A 21,143-nucleotide genomic window follows, 5' to 3' on the forward strand; every position below is an offset into this window, starting at 1 on the left:
TGCCCGCAAGTGTAGTGGCTGGTCCAAACTTTGGATCTCAAAATATTTTGTCCAAACTTAGTTTATGTTCAAAAGTGATACCTATCGGCCCACTACTTGGGGTACCACCCACACAAATGTTCAACAATTTTGTTTAAGGGTCTGTTCGAGGATACATTGGAAATTTTTAGCGAAGGTACTCTTAGTGTCCCAGTTTATGGCGATAATATGTTTTTCGTGGGCATAAATTATATAGTGATCAACTGAAATGACTGGTGGGCGTGATATTTATAGAGAGGAAAAATTGCCGTTGCAATAGGAACCGTGAAAACAACATTCTGCAAAAAAAATTTCAAATAGATCCGAGACGAGTCCTCAAACTGCTCTTTGGACCAATCAGTAAGTATCTTCTAACTTCTGGTAATGCACAGGTAGCTTTTTCACATCACTTTGTAATGGGCTATGCAGCGTGTGTTGCATCCAAATGTTGTGTGTTTGCAGTATTCCCTTTATTTCTCGTAAAGATCCGCAAAATTCTCACGTCGGAGAAAAACCATTAATATGAAAAATCCTGTGGTACTAGAGTTACAATGAAGTTCCAAACCTTTACCACTAGATGAAACATCAATCCGATTCGCTAGAGGAAATAATTTCCCTGCTATGACGAGCAAAAAGCTAAAAAAACTCGACCGAACTGATGGCATCTAGTGGTAGCCGGACTTAATTTAAACTCATTTAAAAGTATTGAATTACAATTCATGGTGTGGGTAGGTCAAAACGCCGATAGGAAATTGAAGGTTCTTCACTTTCCCACTTTCCCAGGTGCTGGAAACGCTGTTCTTTATTTGACTTAAAGAACATTTTTCGGATGATGGTTACGAACGCGAGACTCCAACCCCAGATATGTGGCACATAAGCTCATAATTTTGATCGGTGAATGAATCTAGCTTCCTGGTGACACCACTAGGGGACCAGCTGAAGACAAACTATGATATTCTCGAACTTATATCTATAATTTCCATTCGAAGGGAGTATTGTGTTAAAAATTTGGTTTGAAAATAGTAAAGAAAAAAATATATTAATCTGTTACGAAAACTCGCTCTATATTTAACTTGACCTATCTTAACATCCGTTATCTTCGTTTCCCCATTTTCCTGAATTACGATTTCATATTTAAAAAAATAATGAATAATTGTATTATTGCCAAAAACATAAACTTTTTTACGCAAAACGCACACACAAGAAACGCAACGTTTATTGTTTTCTATTTCAAAAACAAACAAAAAACCATTCAAACCAAACCATAACAAATGATTTTGTTTTTATTTTTTTGTTTCAACTTTTTTTTTTGGAAATGATGGGATACATGGCTGTATGAATGATGATAATGATGATGGTATGGAATGAATGGATGGATGGGTTATAATCAACAAAGCTACAAAACGAAATCGTTAGCTTGCAAGTGGGGTATAAAAACAAATGCATTCCCAGTTTCAATTATTATTCAAATCACGTAGCTTCAAGTGTTAGGACAAAACCTTTAGTGAAGTTTTGTCGGAATACAGCCAAAAAACCAACGATACAAAATAATCCAGTGGATAATCGATTTTTGTGCAAAACCGAAGTACTAGCAACAATAACACTACAATGGCCTTCAAGGTAAGTGTGTACAAAAAAACATAGTTTGGATTGATGACTGACGACTGCCCTCTGATACCTGTCAGCTGTTTCTTTAACAATAGTTTTTTCCATCGTTCATGGGGGAATTGTGTTACTGGTATTGTGCGTTATTTTTGTTGCCTTACCTTCAGTGAAAAAAAAATTGAAACTCATTATTGTTTATATTGAGACTTAAAGCACAAAACTTAATGAAAATAATGGATTTATTTTTGCACATGGCAGCTACGCCAGGCAATAGTAAGTGACAATGGCGCTATTTTATTGATCTGCCATGGACTAAACAATGAACTTTAACGATTGTGGTGTTAGTGCGTGTGTAGTATTTTGCGTTTTTTTATTTTCGTTTGATATTGGCCTAATTTTGTTTTGTAAATGGGAAAAATGTGCAATTCATTCGTTCAATCAATTGGACAACCCCCATCGAAAGGGAATTGATTTTATTGCATTTTAGTGTAGTTCGATTTGCTGAATGAGTAAGGTGGCAGGCGTTCGAAACATGGCAATTTCATGTTTGGTTAAATTGTGAAGGTTTTTCGAGAGTCAATTTAAATGTTTTTTTTTCCAGAATTATACAAGTACGAGAAGAAACAAAAACTCGCGACTCCGTTTGAATGGTAGAGTATGGTTTAAAAATTGTGATTTCATGCGTTCAATGGAAACCGTTTTCTTCCAATGGTATTTAAGGTTCCACAAAATGACAAAAAATCGGGTTGAATTTAGCGTTTATTATCATATCTAAGGGGATTATCTGGAATATTTTTAAATTCCTATATATATGGACATTTGTTCATTCCATCGTATTTTTTTTTTTGCTTTCCCGCTCTGCTTACACCGCCTAGTGGCCACGCAATCCTTGTAAGTCGATATACATATTTAACTTTGTAGATGTCGGTGGTTCTTACGTCGTCGACGTGTTTCATTAACAAAACATCGAAGAATTTATTAAAACACACCAAGTTCTACTTTATCTGCATGCCTAAGTGATCATGCTTCCCACCCATACATTAGCAAGGGTTTCTTGTAGAGTGTCCTTTTAGCTTGCTGGTTATAGTCTAACAGGCATCCATACAGGACATCTTGGGTACCAAGCGTATCAAAACTAAAGGGATTTTTTTTCAACGCACGGATTTATTAATGGGATGAAATAATAACATTTAGATCGCACAAAATACTTACTCTGGCTTAAGTGGAGATTTTGCGAATTTCTTCTTCTTTTCCACTTAACTCCATGTGGGATATAGGACCTGCAATCTGTGTAAATATGAAGTGTTCCCTCCCAGACACGTAGAACTTGCCGCAGTTATAGGAGGATTTGGCAATAGCCTTTGACATCCTGGGGGATAAACACTACTTTTGGTTATATCTTTTATGTTTTGATGACAAAATTCGCCGGATTTCGTTTTGGTTTGTGAACACAATGATGATCTAAGAGAGCCTGGCACTCAATCAACGTCTAAGCACAATCATAAACATCTTGGAAGACAGTGGGCGTCGCCGTTTACCTCTATGGGTTCATCCGCTTCCATTCCTAAAGCCTCGCCTGCCAAAACAACACAGGTATCTGTAGAATCTATTACCCAAGTACTGCAGGCATTTCTTCCGTGCAACGAATTGGGGTTAGTTAGTTAGATTGGCATTGTGAACAAATGCATTATTCGCATTCGCATCATTCTTCCGATTGCCCTACACTTACTTAGAACAAAGTGTATAGAGTGTATGTTTATTTTTCTAAAGTATGTAGAGGACTGCCCAAAAAAAACACAATAATTTGACTTTTTGAGACGCCTTCCTTCTAAATTTTTCAACTTGATCCAAAAACCTTATACCAACAATTTCGTGGCGATCGGTTAACGTTAACCCGTGCCGCCATATCGATTTTTGTTTTCATAGTACTTTGTATGGGACCAAATGTGAAATTTCACGAAAATGCTCTAAAGGCCACAATTATTTATTCATTGTTGTGGATAAAAAACCAATTCTACCAGGGTTTCGGAGTCGAGGTATTTTTGGCTCGACTCCGACTCCAGGCGAGTTTTTTTCACGACTCCGACTCCGGGTCGACTCCGAGAGTGAATTCTTCTATATCACTAAAAATGAATAAAATGTGTACAAATTTTTAACTTTTTCCTATATTTTGGCCTATATAGGCTATTGTGTTAGTTTTTCCTTACATATTCATTAGAAAGGGCATTCGTTCGAATACATTCGAACATATCAATACTGTTTCTGCGGAATCTAACATTGAAAAATAGCAAAGTTAGAAAGTGTTTGTCGGTTTTCCTTTTTTTTGCGGATTTCTTCCGCGTGAGAAAATCTTTAAGCTTCCAAAATATATGAAAATGGAGGGGCAATACAAATCATAAGGACTACATGCAATAAAAATTATAAGCAATTCATGACCAAGTTTCAAACTAGATGTAAGCCAACATTTTCATGTGCTTAGCCTTAAAAGGAGACCCCCAGTTGAAAAGCTCAATAAATGCCATTATTCATGATTTCAAACTTAACTTTTTGGAAGATTTTTCTTCATCTGAAAGAGAAAAATATTACGAAGTTTTGAGGCCGTCTATGAAACATTGTTTTTATTAAAGTATTTTGCGGTGCCAACTCAATCTCGAAAACTAATAAACCAATTGTCATATATTTTTGTGGCCGATTTCGGTCGGTCCACTAGGGCAAGAAATCGATATTGTCATGTTTTCATTGTCCTTTTTCACTTTTACCCGATCTTTTCTCATAAAAACTCTATGATTATGTATGTATTTCATTGAATTTCGTATATGCTATTGATTGTGTTGAAAACTCGGATACACATTAACTATAGTCCCAATTTACATTAGGCGAGTTTACTTGCGGCAAGTCCCAGTTTGTAGAAGAGACACGTAAGGGGAATGGAAATGGAAAAAATTGCTCGTACCGGCAATTCTCAGGCAATTCATTTCATATTTTTCGTATTTGACATTATTTTCATTGTTATGAAAACAAAACTTGTCGGAACAGAATTGCCTTTTATAAACGCAAGAGGCAAGTTTAAAAAGGAACGAGGAAAATTGCCGCAAGCAAACTCGCCTTATGTAAATTGGGACTTTTTGTTCCTGGACAGATCCAGTAATTTGAATGTCTACATCTAAAGCTTTCATTGAGTTTATAATTAGTTTTGATATACTTTTTGAGCTCAAGAACAAAAAGGACATAGATGGAACTGAGCTAGAAGGTCTGCATATTTAACAGAAAGGTTCCTCATTCCATTTAACTGAAAGTATGTCATCTAAAAATGATGAAACGATATCTCCAAACAGAGATATAAAGCTATTTTCTAAATGATTGATTGGGGTCAATCAAAAAAATCATTATGTCATGACTCAGAAATTTCAGCTATGGGATCCTTTGGGTTTCTCAATTGGGGCTTTCATTCCCAAAAAGGAATTTTCCTCCCCCAGATCGTAACTTCCATTTTGTGTCACAGGGTTTTCCATAAGATTTCCCATATAGACCACAATGTCTTTAAGTCTTTAATAGACGACAAGGGTGACTTATCATAAAAAACAAGATGAGAATACCAATAGACCTTTGTGAGAAGACCAGTAACACTTCTGACGAAGAGGTTAAAGGTCCAATCTTAATTCGATTGTCATAGAACTTTACTTTTGTTTGCAAAAATGTAACGAATCAGAGGATAGTAAATATCCTGTGAATTGCCCTTTAACTTAGTATAATATGTAATTTGCATATATATTTTCTTATACCTTTCTTTTAACATAAATAATGATTTTAAAAAAAATGTTCTTGTTCCAAATTTAATGTTATATCTCTATAACATGGAAAAAATTTTGCCCGGAATCGATTTATTTTTTTCGACTCAGACTCCGACTCCAGTAAAATTGCTCGACTCCGACTCCGAAACCCTGATTTCTTCAAGAAATTTTGAAAATCGGCTCAAATTTTAAAATCAGCTATATTAGAGCAATATCAAAACCTGCCCCGATTTTAATTAATTAGATTTTTAGACACAACAATGAACTGGTAAAAATGTTTTTTTTTTTTTTAATTTTATATATAAGGTTTTTGGATCAAATGGCAAAAAATCAGGGGTAGGCCTTTCGGAAAGAACATTTTGTTATTTTTTGGGTAACCCTAATATACATTCTTCATCAGTAGTGCGATTAAGTAATTTTTTGTCGTTTCCGAAAAAAAATCGGTAAAATTAAATCGCAAAATTAAGAATGAAAAGTTAAAACAAAAGTTGAGAAAACTTGTATTATCGGTAGGGGTTAGCGACTACTTTATTTTAGTCGGTAATTTACCGAAAAATATCATTAGTTAGCGAAACTATAAGCAAATAGAAATTTCCAGACTACAATAAAATTACAAAAAAGTCACTTTTGATAGGAAATATGGTAAAGATAACTCAAATTTCTACCTTTCCAATCCAAAAATTGATATTTTATCTCAGGAAAGTTATTGCAAATCGATGGGTTCCATCCAGTTTCGTTGGTTGTAAACGTTTACAGGTCTAAAAAATAAAGAAAATCCCACTGCCGAACGCTTCATGTCACCATCCAGTCCTATCAAATGTAATTTTTTTTTAATTTTATTGTGGTCAAAAAAATTCTCTTCTTTTTTCTACCAATTTCTTCATATGAATATTTTTTGGAGCTCTAAGCATTGATTTTCCTCAAATTCCATTTTGAGCATTTTAGCTGCATTTTTGTCCAAAATAGTCGTAATTTAACATTAAAGGTAAACATAGGTTAATTTTTTGGTATAGCCCCCATATAACATTACCTGTCGATTTTAGGTATTTTTGAGATATTGGCTACATTTTTGACCAAACTACGCGTAATGTAACAGAAATTGTCAACATAGATACATATTTTGTAATAACCCCCATATACCGGTACTTCCCGATTTTAGGTATTTTTTAGATATCAGCGAAATTTGTTCACCGAACAACATGAACTTTGGCATTTAAGGTTACCGGTGGTCCCAAAACTTCTCTATAAAGAATTGTCAACATAGGTCCACATACGAGTAGATGTATATTTTGGTAAAGCTCCTCCATTTAACGTATTTTGAAAATATTAGCTCCGTTCTTTTATCAAACTAGCTGTAGGTTCCCAGTGGTTAAAAACTTCTCCATTAAAAATTTTGGACATAGGCTCAAATTGTGGTATAGCTACGGTGACCAGTATTTGCGGATAAAAATAGAGTACACATACAAGAGCTACTACATAACATTCTGGCCTAGGCAACAATACGTGTTGCCATGCGCCATTTCACATTACCATTGAAAAGTTTGACATTTTATATCATAAACGTACTCAGTATGGTTTGAAGAACCAGCGATTTAAAAAACCAATTTGCATCGATTAACTTAAATCATTGTACGACGATGAAGCACTGTGAAAAACTGGTTTAATGAATTCAATCCTGTTCGACGCTTGCTCAACAACGAAGATAGTGAAGGTCCACCAAAAACGGCGGTTTTGCCAGAAAACATTGAAGCCGTGCGTCAAATGATAATGCAAGATCGTCATGATAGAGGCATTCTTGGACATTTCTTCCACCAGCTTACATTCGATAATGCATGAAAAGCTGGATGTGAAATAGGTTTGTTCTCGTTAGATCCTGTGTCGATCGGTGCAAAAAATTTCGGAAAGGCGTTTAAAAGATCGTCGCAGTTGACGAATCATGGATCTATGCGTATAAGCCCGAAACAAAACAGCAATTGTCGCTTACTGCCACACCTACTTTAGAACCGTTTTTTTTTCAACTTTTCCAAAGATCAAAATCATCGTCATATAATGAAATTTGTTATACCCGCAGCTTAGGAGGGTATATACATATTGATTTTTATACTCAAGATTTTTTTTGTACAAAATCCGTTTCAGACAATTTGGAGTCGATTGAGCCCTGTCCGTCGGTTTGTCTGTATAGAACGCAGGAGAACTCTCGTACGGATCAACCGATTTGGTCCAAACTTTTTTCCCCGTAATATTTTGTCCATTTTTAGTTTAATTTCGAAGGTAGGAAATATCCGTTCACTCCATCGGGTACCTCCCCAAAGTTCAATTTTTTTACTTAAAAGGGGTAACTGTCGAAGGAAGTAACGATATTTGTCTAAACTTTTCACATCGCGATATTTCTTCCAGGCATAAATCAGGTTTGAATTTGGACTATATCGGTCCTCACACACAAAATTTTAATACTTTTCTCAAAAGCACACTTTAAGAACATGTCTCGGATCGCTTTGATATTTTTTGCACCAAGTTGTCATTGCGGCCCTTAATATAACGATATTACTATTTCCGGGCAGGTCCACACTCCCTGAGATGTTGACCCAAAATCTCTTAAATAAAAAGACTGAAGAGCACGATTACTTAATATCATCTATCATCAGACGAAAAAAATTGTAATTGCTTATTTTATATTTCTTTTGCAGTTCGTAGCAATGGTAGCCCTCTTGGCTGTCGCCAATGCTGGCGTTATTCCCGTTCAACAAACCACCCACGAACAATATGAACATCCTGGTTATCATCAACAAGTTCCCGCCCAACAATTGGTTCTAACTGGACACGGTAGTCATGTTACTAAACACGAAGAATATGCTGATGATCCTCATCCAAAATACAACTTTGCCTATCAAGTTGAAGATGCTGTATCGGGTGATTCCAAGAGCCAGGTTGAAACACGTGATGGTGATGTTGTCCGTGGTGAATACACAGTAGTTGATGCTGATGGTTTTAAACGTACCGTTAAATATACCGCCGATGATGTCAATGGTTTTAATGCTGTTGTTTCACGTGAACCCATTCATGGTTATCAAAAAGTTGTAGAAAAACATGTTGCCCAACCCGCACCATCTTATGAAATTCACTCAGCACCAGCTCAATATCACCACGCCCCTCAAGCTGCCATTGTTAAGGCCACACCTGTTGCCTATGTAGCTCCAACTTTGCGCAAAACTCAAGTTACCTACTCTCAACAACAGCAACCACAACAACAACAACAAAATTATGAAACTCCAATTAATCATCATGCTCATCCTGAACAATTGCAACAACACCAAGAACAGCAACAATATCAACATGAACAATTACAACAACAGCAACAACAACATCATCACCAATATGCCACCTACGAAAGTGAACAATATGAAAATCATGATGGCTATTAAGTGGAAAACTAGTTCCCATTCAAGGAGCTTTATTTAGAGATTTGCATATTCTGTTCATAATTGTTACTTCCATTAACACAATCATCTTGAAATTATCCATTATTTTCATTATTCTGAATTTCATTTGTTATGCATTTATTAAGGCATGTGCCAGGTTTTTTATATGAATTTATTATTATTATTTTTAAGATTAAATAACTTTTAGCAAAATAAAAGAATATGTAATTTAACATATATATTAACTATGCCGATATTTCTTTATAGCCGATACATCGATGTCGAGGAAAATAAGTTCTTAACTATATCAGAATTCTATATACCAAAAGTTCAAAAGTTGATTCGACCCCAGTAAATTCATTCCGCGTCGATACCATCAACTTGGTAGTAGCGCCGTTTACTGCCAGAACCGCTCTAGCAGATTCTCTTCCGACTTTTTTTTTAAATGTGTCACTTATTTCTTTTACTGATTGACCCATGATGTCAATGTCGTCGGCATAAGCCAGTAACACACCAGCAATATTTTATGGAAGTGGTTCAATGATATGCCAAGATTTCACTGCATCTTTTGCATTGCTTCAAATGAAGTCGTGTAGAATCCAATCTTTTCATCAGCATTTGCACCCATTCAAAGTAAGTCGTGAAAGATCCGATCTTTTCATCAGTATTTAAACCCATTCCATTGATCAAACAGAGATGAAGTTTGTGTTTTTATGTACACACATATGTATATATTTTCTTTTTAACAGTGTTTTATTTAACTTGCCTTGGTGTGTGTTTAGTTCAAATCTGGTAATTACAGTGTTTTTATTTAACTTGCCTTGGTGTGTGTTTAGTTCAAATCTGGTAACTCATTTTTAACACGGTTGCAGTTGACCAATCGAACTAAAACTTTGCACACTTCTCAGATTTGGATGACAATACACGAATATGAAATCAAAACCAATATTGTTCCATTTTTACACTGTTTTACAGTGTTTTATCTAATTTGCTTTTCAAATCTGGTAACTCATTTTTCACATAGTTGCAGTTTACCAATCGAACTTAAAATTTGCACCCCTTTTAGATTTGGATGACAATACATGAATATGAAATCAAAACTAATATTGGTCCATTCTTACAGTGTTTTTACGGTGTCTAACTTGACCCCCTTTTCAAATCTGGTAACTGATTTTTAACACGGTTGCAGTTGACCAATCGAACTAAAACTTTGCACACTTTTCAGATTTAGATGACAATACATGAATATGAAACCAAAACAAATATGGGTCCATTGTTTCCTATAGCCGCCATATAACGGTACCACCCGATTTCCGGTATTTTGCTTTTCAAATCTGGTAACCGTTTTTGACGCAGTTGCAGGTGACCAATCGTACTTAAACTTTGCACACTTTTCAGATTTGGATGACAATACATGAATATGAAATCAAAACTAATATTGGTCCATTCTTACAGTGTTTTTACGGTGTCTAACTTGACCCCCTTTTCAAATCTGGTAACTGATTTTTAACACGGTTGCAGTTGACCAATCGAACTAAAACTTTGCACACTTTTCAGATTTAGATGACAATACATGAATATGAAACCAAAACAAATATGGGTCCATTGTTTCCTATAGCCGCCATATAACGGTACCACCCGATTTCCGGTATTTTGCTTTTCAAATCTGGTAACCGTTTTTGACGCAGTTGCAGGTGACCAATCGTACTTAAACTTTGCACACTTTTCAGATTTGGATGACAATACATGAATATGAAATCAAAACTAATATTGGTCCATTCTTACAGTGTTTTTACGGTGTCTAACTTGACCCCATTTTAAAATCTGGTAACTGATTTTTAGCACGGTTGCAGTTGACCAATCGAACTAAAACTTTGCACACTTTTCAGATTTAGATGTCAATACATGAATATGAAACCAAAACCAATATGGGTCCATTTTTTCCTATAGCCTCCATATAACGGTACCACCCGACTTCTGGTATTTTGAGGATTTTGTCTTCATTTTTAGCCCGAACTTGCTGTAACTTGGCATTTGGAGTTATCAATAGTCCAGGAACTTCCCCACTAAAAATTGTGGACGTAGGTCAAGGTTTAATATAGCATCCATATAACTGTACCACCCAATTTCAAGCATTTTAATCTACATTTTCTGCTCAAATGGACTGTAATTCGGCATTTGGGGATCTCAGTGGTCAAAAAATGTATTTACTAAAAAGTTAAAAATAAAAAATAATTTAAAAAAATTAAGTTTCAGTGTTTTATTTAGAAATGCACCTAAAACTAGAAAATAATTTGTCGCTTACCCTCAATAAATATATTCTTTCTCATGATGGACTCTCTCAAATAAAACGCTTGCCGTTTAATTTTGCCACCATTCATAATTTAAATGCAAGCGTTTTATTTGAGAGATTCTATCATGAGAAATAATATATATATTGAGGCTAAGCGACAAATTATTTTCTAGTTTTAGGTGCATTTCTAAATAAAACACTGAAACTTAATTTTTTTAAATTATTTTTTTATGTATAAAGTTACATATATAAGATTTATTATAAGGCAAGTTTATAAGGAAGTCATATCAAACCAGCTGATTGAATGAATGAAGTTACCGTGGTATTAAAATTTTATTGTTGTAATTTCCCCAACACCATAAAGAAAATTTTTGACATAACATACAAATAACAAAATTCCTTTTGGAGATGCAAGCCCTTAGTGAGTATATTAAGAACCCAAAAGAAAATTTTCCCCATAGGTCAAGTTTCCGAGATATCGCGCGATGAATTTTTTGAATTTTCGCCTATGATGCTTGAGAAAATAGCTTTATATCTCTGTTTGCCGTTATTGTAGCTTCGTTTTGAGATTACATGTCTTCAGTCAAATCGAATGGCGAATCGTTTTGTAGAACATTTCATTCTTCTAACTCAATTCCTTTCATGTCCTTTTCGTCCTTTCTTTCTTGAACCGTAGTAAAAGTACCACAAGATGAGATTTTACAGCATCCAAATATTTCACAAAAATGTTGCTCAGAGAATTTTGACATCTGGGATGTATCTGAAATATTTACCATATATAGCTCCCGATATGCTGAACACGTTAATGACAAATTTTCTTGGAAAATAGATAGAATATAAAACCCGGATTTTGTACCGATTTTAAGTAACCGATTAAGGTTATATGTATACCATTAGAAAGCTAATAAAATTGCCAATCAGGAAAATAAATTTTTTGACAGCTGTTGAGAAAGGAAAAGACACAAACCTAACGGTTCGAATGCTATTTCGATTCTGATTTTATTTTAAAATATTTTAATTAAGAGCTACATAAACTAATCTAACCTAGCCTAATCTTAGCCACTCAGTTTAACAGAGCACATTTAGGGTTGTTTTTCCCTACACTTAAATGTGCATCTTGCCTACTGAGCGTATCGATATCTCCGTGTGTGGACTTTATCTTATGACTCATATGGTATTTTATGGCACTGGGGAATTTATAATTAGAATATTTATTTTTAGTTGTCTGATTTTTCCCAGTGCCTAAAACTAACCCAAAACTATGTACAATTTATTTGTACAACAGCATCTGCGCGTAAATATGAAGATAAAAGCTTGGTGGGTGAAATATTCTTTTTGCCGATGAAATTAATATTATGAACCCGGAAGGACAGTTGTGCCATAGGTCAAACTTCTGAGTTATGGCGTGATGCATACATTTCGCTATAACTAAAAAAATTCATCGCGCGATATCTCAGAAACTTGACCTATGGGGAAAATTTCCTTTTGGATTCTTAATATACTCACTAAGGACTTTCATCTCCAAAAGGAATTTTCCACCGCACAGACCTTGAGTTCCAATTTGTGGCACAGTGTAATTATACCCTACACCACCATGTGGGGAGGGTATTATAAGTTGGCTTTGGCCAAAAAGTTTGTAACGCATCGAAATAATGGTCGTAGACCCATACTTATATATACCAAAATGAATGTCTCGACGAGCTGAGTCGATCTGGCTATGTGTGTCCTTCCGTCCGTCTGTCCATCTAAACCTTGTAATCACGCTACAGGTCGCAATTTTGATCGGATCGTCACGAAATTTTGGATGTTGATGGGTGTCCCGAAGGGGAAGAAGCCTATTGATTTTGGTGATGGTCAGATAATATTTAGGGGTCGGAATGGGCAAAAAACGTATGTGGATAAAAAGACAACGTTTTTTTCCAAAACGAATATCTCAGCTTCTATATGGGGTATACCAAAAGCAAATCCTGACAATAAAAGTAGAAAATATCATATTTCTAATGATGTAAAGTAGGTTCTCGTAGGTGATCAAACAACGAAGATATCACAATAGTCAAAAATAACACCCAAATTTTCATTTTTGCGATTAATTATAATGACGAATATCACAACTTTGGTTTGGGACTTTCCAAAAGCAAAGCCTGACTATGAAAGTAGAAGATCCCATCTTTACAATGATGTAAACTAGGTCGGCGTAGGTGACCAAATAACGGAGATATCGCAATAGTCCGTAATACATCCCATTTTCCATTTTTTTTTTTTTGGAAACCACGCTACAGGTCGCAATTTTGATCGGATCGTCAGGAAATTTTGAGAGTTAATGGGGGTCACACAGATGAAGAAGCCTATTGATTTTGGTGATGGTCGGATAATATTCATGGGTCGGAATGGGCAAAAAAACGTATTTGGAGAAAAAGTCAACGTTTCATTTCAAAGCGAATATCTCAGCTTCTATATGGGGTATACCTGGCCATGAAATTAGAAAATATCGCCCTTCTAATGATGTAAAGTAGGTTCTCGTAGGTGATCATACAACGAATATATCGCAATAGCCGATTATAGAACCCAACTTTTCATTTTTGCGATTTTAATAATAATGACGAATATCACAGCTTCGGTTGGGGATCTTCCAAAAACAAAGTCCGACTATGAAAGTAGAAAATCCCATCTTCACAGTGATGCAAAGTAGGTTGGCGTAGGTGGCCACATAACGGAGATATCGCAATAGTCGGCAATACATCCCATTTTTGTAATCACGCTACAGGTCGCAATTTTGATAGGATCGTCACGAAATTTTGGGGGTTAATGGGGGTCCTACAGAGGAAAAAGCCTATTGATTTTGGTGATGGTCGGATAATATTCAGGGGTCGGAATGGGCAAAAACACTTATTTGGAGAAAAAGTCAACGTTTCATTTCAAAGTGAATATCTCCGCTTCTAAAAGGGGTATATCAAAAGAAAAAACGTAAGTAGAAAATATCACCATTGCAACGATGTAACTTACATAGGTTGTCGTAGGTGGTCAAACAACGAAGATATCGCAATAGTCGCTAATAGAACCCAACTTTTCATTTTTGCGATTTTAATAATAATGACGAATATCACAGCTTTGGTTCGGGACCTTCCAAAAGCAAAGTCTGACAATCAAAGTAAAAAATCCCATCATTACAATGATGCAAAGCAGGTTGGCGTAGGTATCCAAATAACGGAGATATCGCAATAGTCGGTAACACTGTGCAACATTTTTAAGGTGATCTTGTGCAAACAATTCGAACTGAGGATTTTTCGAAAGTACAGACCCAAAGGACAAGAAACCCTAGTTGGGTTTTGTTGTGTCAGATCCAGCTCGGATTTTATGGCCCCATCTAAACATGGTTAAATATTGAGTTTTTAAAGAAGTTCGGGGCTATATCTCTGAAACCAATGCCAATAGATAAGGACAAGAATAAAATATTTGGAGAAATAATGAACTCGAAAAACTACGTTTATTGCCTCAAATTTCAAATTGTATGCAAAAATTCTACAATTTTTATACATTTCGCACCGTATCTCCAAAACCGTTAATTTTTTCTGAATATTTTCTTTTGAAAAATATTCCCTGGAATGTAATACACAACTCTTCAGAACATGTCATTGTTGTAAAATGCCTCTATGCCGTTGTTTTCAGTACATTTTTCAACGACGATTTAAAAAAATGTCAATAATGTAGTGAAATCCGAAATGCGAGAATAAACTGTTGGTGTGAACTATGTTTGAAATACGTGTTGTAAAAGATATGATGCAAAATACCGCTGAAACAACATGAAGTAAGCATTTTAGAGTTTCAGAATGTTCTAAAGAATTGTTGAGAACTTTACTTGGAAGATTTTTGCAAAAGGTTAGTTGGTTCAACTCCCAATAGTTTAGCCGATACTGACCAGAATTTCAGCAATTATGTAAAATTTTCTACATTTTATAGATTTTGATGCACTAGATGGAGTTTTTCTTATGTGGTTTTTTCAAAACATAAGTTCTACTTGTTTAGGGCTACAATATTGCTAAAGACAGCAATGCCAAATTCCTATTCGTTTGTGAGATAAAGGCCTGATAAATGCAAAAAAGTGTAGATTTAGCCCGGTTTAGATGAGGCCATAAAATACGCACTGGATCTGACAGGACAAAACCCTACTAGGGTTTTTGCAGTCTAAATATGTACTTTCAAAAAATGCATACTAGAATAGTGTTTGCATTTTCAGTGTTGCACAGTGTTATACATCCCATTTTTTATTTTTTTTATAATCACGCTACACGTCGCAATTTTAATTGGATCGTCACGAAATTTTAGGTGTTAATGGGGGTCCCACAGAGGAAAAAACCTTTTGATTTTTGATAATGGTGGGATATTGTTCAGGGGTCGGAATGTGAAAAAAATTATTTGGAGAAAATGCCAACGTTTTATTTCAAAGCCAATATCTCTCTTCTGTAGGAGGTATATCGAAAGCAAAGCCTGGCAAGGAAAGTAGAAAATATCACCTTTACAACGATGTGAAGTAGGATGTCATAGGTGGTCAAACAACAGAGATATCGCAATAGTCGGTAATGCATCCCTTTTTCCATTTTTGTGCAATCATACTACGAAATTTTGATCGGATCCTATTGATGGTTGGCGTATATCCCACTTTTCCATTTTTATACCCTACACCACTATGTGGTAAGGGGTATTATGTGTTAGTGCATTTGTATGTAACATACAAAAGGAAGCGAGATAGACCCATAGTTCCTTCTAGGGATATACATAGAATCACTTTCTGAGTCGATTTATGCATGTCCGTCCGTCCGTTCGTTCGCAACATACAGGTCGCATTTGTTGACCGATTTCGCTGAAAATTGGGGAATACCATTTTTTTAGCCGTGGGAAGATCAAGTTCGAAGATGGGCTATATCGGTCCAAGTTTTGGTATAGCCCCCATATAACGGTACCACCCGATTTAAGGTATTTTAAGGATCTTAGCCGCATTTGTTGCCCAAGCCAGCTGAAATTTTACATTTGAGGTTCCCAATGGCCGCGAAATTGCTCCACTAAAAATTGTCAAGATAGGTCCACGGTTCGGTATAGTCCCCATATAACGATACCTCCCGATTTAAGGTATTTTATGGATCTTAGCCACATTTTTTGCCCAAACTAGCTGAAATTTTACATTTGAGGTTCTCAATGGCCGCGAAATTGTTCCACTAAAAATTGTCAAGATAGGTCCACGCCATCATATAGACCCCATAGAACGGTACCTTCCGAATTTCGGTATTTTGAAGGTTGTGGCCACATTAATCCACCGAAATGGCTGAAATTTGTGGTGGAGGGTATAAAAAGTTCGGCCCGACCGAACTTAACGCTTTTCTTACTTGTTTTATTTGAGTTGCAATGACGATGCTCTTAAATGCGTTTCAAAAAAATTGACCTGTGTTAATGAAGACATTCAGAGCCAGTGTTTGAATTTGCTACCAGCACAGCACTGAAATCACTAAAAATATGCTATTGCTATGCTGTTTTCAAAAACTGTTGCTGTGCTATACTGCGAACATAAAAGTAGCACAGCACATGGTCTATGCTGTGCTTCTGAAATCTTCATAGCACATAGCATAGAATAGTCATCCAAAATAAAAACGAAAACTGTTGCTGTGCTATGCTGCGAACATAAAAGTAGCACAGCACATGGTCTATGCTGTGCTTCTGAAGTCTGCGAAGCACATAGCATAGCATAGTCATCAAAATCAAAAACGAATGCTATTGCTATGCTGTGCTGCAGACGTTTTAACAGCATAGTAAACAGCCGCAGTCAGGAAAACAAAAACGAAAACTATTGCTGTACTGTGCTATGAACAATATCAACAGCATAGCATCAAACATAACCCAGAAAAATGTTTGATGGCAAAGAATTATGTATTTGAAATATAACAGAATTTGCTATTGAGCTGTGAAACCATGACTAATTGCACATTTCGATATTTTTAACACACTACTATTATTTTGACCGCAACTATTGCTCGGTTCCAGAACCTGCAACAGTCTACTATTTTTGAAATATTGACACTTTTGGTTTATAAAGCGAATTTCGAGTTTCTAAATGCATGTAATTGCCACTTGTACCTTTTTTAATATATGTACTAGAGTGGTTTTAAAATTCGATATCGGATTTTTTATGCGGCACCCTCCTAAAACTTTTAGTTTTGTTAAAAATTAAGATTGTCAGAGTTTGAGCTCAATCGGAGTATGTTAACACGTGCCACTGGGGCCTCAAAGTTTCCATGGACCTTTATATAGCCAAAATTAAAATCTAACCCGATTTTCAAAAATGTTTGTGGGATTACTTGTTTAGCAACTTGTAAACTGTTTTCATCGATTGGACAATAAATGTGATCTGTAAAGTGATTTTGTGAAAATTCGCCAATACAAATTAAAATTAAAATTGGTCCCCATTTTATAGGGCCAAAGGCGAATTTTCACAAAATCGCTCTATAGACCACATCTATTATCCAATCGATAAAAAAGTACCATGTATGTATCTTGTAAGCAATAAACAACACTGAACAACTCATAGGGCCATTATTATAAGTTTTCTTTTACTATTGGATGTATGTATTTGGAAACGCAAAATAAACGAATTTGAAGACATTAAAAATATAATTTTCACATTATAAGTTAATGCCAAAAAAGTTCTCCTTGAAATTGAATGATTCCTTTAAATATTATTTTAACCGGAACGCTAAAAAATCTGATCGAAAAATCCAAACTATAACCAAATAAGGCTTTATAATAATGGGGGTTAGTGAGTATGCTGGGTTAACATTAATTATGCTATGCTATGTAGAAATGTTTACAGCATAGCAGAGCACAGAAATCGTTTTTCGATTTCATGACTATGCTATGTGCTATGCTACTTTTATATTCGCAGCATAGCACAGCAACAGTTTTCGTTTTTGTTTTTGAAAACAGCACAGCATAGCAATAGCATTCGTTTTTGATGACTATGCTATGCTATGCGCTGTGAAGATTTCAGAAGCACAGCATAGACCTTGTGCTATGCTACGTTTATGTTCGCAGCATAGCACAGCAACAGTTTTCGATTTTGTTTTTGAAAACAGCACAGCATAGCAATAGCACTCGTTTTTATTTCTGATGCTGTGGCTATGTGCTATGCTGCGTCACTTTCACAGCACCAGCATAGACCTTGTGCTATGCTGTGAAAAACTAGTAGCTAATTCAAACACTGTTCAGAGCAAAGGCGCTAAGCTATACCAATTTTAATATTTTGAATTTTATTAGTCAAAAGCTTATGAACAGGGGTACAGAGATGGTCTGTATGACGATTTTTTAGGTTTTCGACTGTAAGAAAGTTGTAAACGTCGAAAACGTCATATACCCGTAGAAAACGTATAAAAAGTAGTAAATGTCATAAACCTCAAAAACTTTATGTTACCATCATATTTTTTACTTAATATTAATTCTGCAAGCCTGTCTTTGTTATTGAAGAGGGTCCGTACCTTTTTTGAAAATAACAGCATATTTTTATTAATATTTTAATTTTTAAAATAACTGAAATAATTGAACAATAAATTGGATTACGCACTTATTACGCCATCTACAATCAGGGCAATCATGAATATTTCCCTCGGAATTTTCCGCATGGAAAATAATTTTAAAAAGTGAAATTCTTTTAAAATCATTATTTTAAAACGTTGAAAACTACTAGGATCATTTAATTATGGACTATTTTTGTCGAACCGACAAAAGTATTCCCTTTTTGAACATAAATATGGAAATAAAAATATGACAAATTGGGAAAAGGGAAAAGGGAAAAAATTCCGCACGGAATTTTTATTCATGATAGCCCTGAACATATTCCGAACACTACCACTACTTTACGTAGATTCAAAGAATTTGCGGGTGAAGTAATAAACAAACATATGTATAATGCCCATATAATATAAAAAATATATATAAAACTAGCAGACCCCGGTCCGCGTTGCTGGCCCGTCGTAATGAGTTTTAATGACAACTTTTTATCGACTTTTTATCGTATTCTTGACAATTCAAAAATAGGTATTTTCTACCTCACTTCTTCGGTCCATTGTCAAACCGAGAAGGATTTTAAATTTATCAACAGATTTTGTCTGTAACCTTTCATTTCTCTTACGGGCTTTTTCGGATTTATTATCGCCCATGTCCTTGTCTTTATCCTAAAGCGATCTAATTATAACGCTTATTGAGACTTATATGTTTTAGCTTTTCATGGCTGATGGACCGTTGAACCTCACCATTTAAGTACATTTGTAAATATATAGTTTTTCTTGATCGGGGGCGCAACCACCGTTGTCTCGAAAACTAATTTGCAACCCGATACACTCATAAGTTTAGCAAATATATCGATTATAAAATAATAGGCCCCGAAATTCGTCTACAAATATATAGCATTTTGGACCACGGGACATTTTCTGAAAATTAGGTTCAGTAGTTTTGGATAAATAATATTTTGAAAAGAGTGGGCATGGTCAGCAGTTTTCAAGATATAACATATAAAAAAAGTAGGCCTAGCCCGGTATTTTGGCTCCAAATATGTACCTAGGGTGCACACAACTTCATTTTCTACCAAGATGTATGCTGAAACCGTTATAATCATAAGTTTGGCTTATATATAGCGTTTAACAGAAAGGCATGGGGAAGGTACCCCACCTCTTCCGAAATTCATAAAATATACATAATAACGGCAAACATTGAGCTTTTGCCGCAAATTTTATGGAAATCCCTTCCGTAGTATTGGAATTACGACATATTAAAAAAACAGGCGTGGCCATAAAGAAGTACCTAAATTGTAGATTAAACCGTAAATTTTTAATCCGATACATGCATAATTTTTGCAAATATAACGTTTTTTAAAAATATTCCATAGGGGAGGTACTCCGCCCCTCTGGAATTCAATAAAAAATATCTAACCTTTTTTCGGGGGGCGTGGTAAACTTTTCTTTCCAAAAAACCTATGTTGGGTTGTGACAGCATTTGATTTTTATTCATAAAGGTAAGGCGTTTTTTTAAATATGCCCCTTCAAAATTCTAGAAAATATGCCCGTACGTTCCCTGACATTTAACATATTTTAAAAAGTAGGTGTGGTCAAGTCTTTGGACCCTTAAAAAGTGGGTAAGGTCGGAGACACAACCACAATTGTCTCGCAAATTAACTTCCTAATAGATACATTCGTAATTATTGTAAATATAACATTTTTAAAAAAGTAGGGTATAGGGTGAGTACCCTTCCCTTTCCGAAATTGAACTGAATTTGTAGCCTATTTTAGGCGGGGCCATCCCTGTACATTAGGCAGGGGCGATTTGAAAACCTTAATGGGCCCTTCGCGTTTCTGATTCCTGGGGTTGAACTGAGCAAAAAAGTCTACTGGACCATATGTCTACGATGAAAATCGAGCCTCCCGATTTTGACTTTAAGTTTTTTATTGACGTTTTTTGGATAATTTGGCATATAACAGCCAAACCATTGAGATTTTCGATCCAACACAAAGACAAACATTGTAGCCAAGACAGTAATTGAAAACTCTCTAATACATCGCAAAAGCATAGGAACGCTCCTTCAGGCAGTTTTGGCCTTAAGAATGTGGAAACTTTTCGGAAAATGCCGATAAATGACATTGTTCTACAAAATTTGACCCGAAAAATATTCAAGTGTTCTAATGCAAAATTATATCGTGTTGGGATCCATGGACAACGACAATGCCTTTATTTCATTTGGGTCACTTCGTTATATTTTTATATAACGGTAAAAGTAGTGAAAATCTGGGTTTCTTACATTTTCAAATTGAAGCGGACATATCTTCTTTTTTCACAACGGATTTCTAGTGATCCTTCTTCCTTTTAAAGGGGTTAATAATATCTTTAGAACAAGTTATTATTTGTTTAAATTGGTTAACAAATGGCTAAGTTATAGTGGTTTAAGTCTGAAAACCCCCTCAAAAAATCTATAAAGGAATTTCTCAT

The 21,143-nt window shown here is 35.3% G+C and overlaps 1 protein-coding gene across 1 annotated transcript; it reads left to right on the forward strand.

The window, feature by feature from the left end:
• Nucleotides 1-1,626: 1,626 nt before the first annotated feature.
• Nucleotides 1,627-8,836, forward strand: LOC141389757 (cuticle protein-like). The gene is made up of 2 exons (XM_073961771.1): nt 1,627-1,638; nt 8,102-8,836. The coding sequence occupies exons 1-2, from the start codon at nt 1,627-1,629 to the stop codon at nt 8,834-8,836; spliced, it is 747 nt and encodes a 248-aa protein (XP_073817872.1).
• Nucleotides 8,837-21,143: the final 12,307 nt, after the last annotated feature.

The sequence above is a fragment of the Musca autumnalis genome, unplaced genomic scaffold (assembly GCF_047663935.1).
Source record: "Musca autumnalis isolate F117 unplaced genomic scaffold, ASM4766393v1 scaffold_1, whole genome shotgun sequence".
Lineage (NCBI taxonomy): Eukaryota > Metazoa > Arthropoda > Insecta > Diptera > Muscidae > Musca > Musca autumnalis.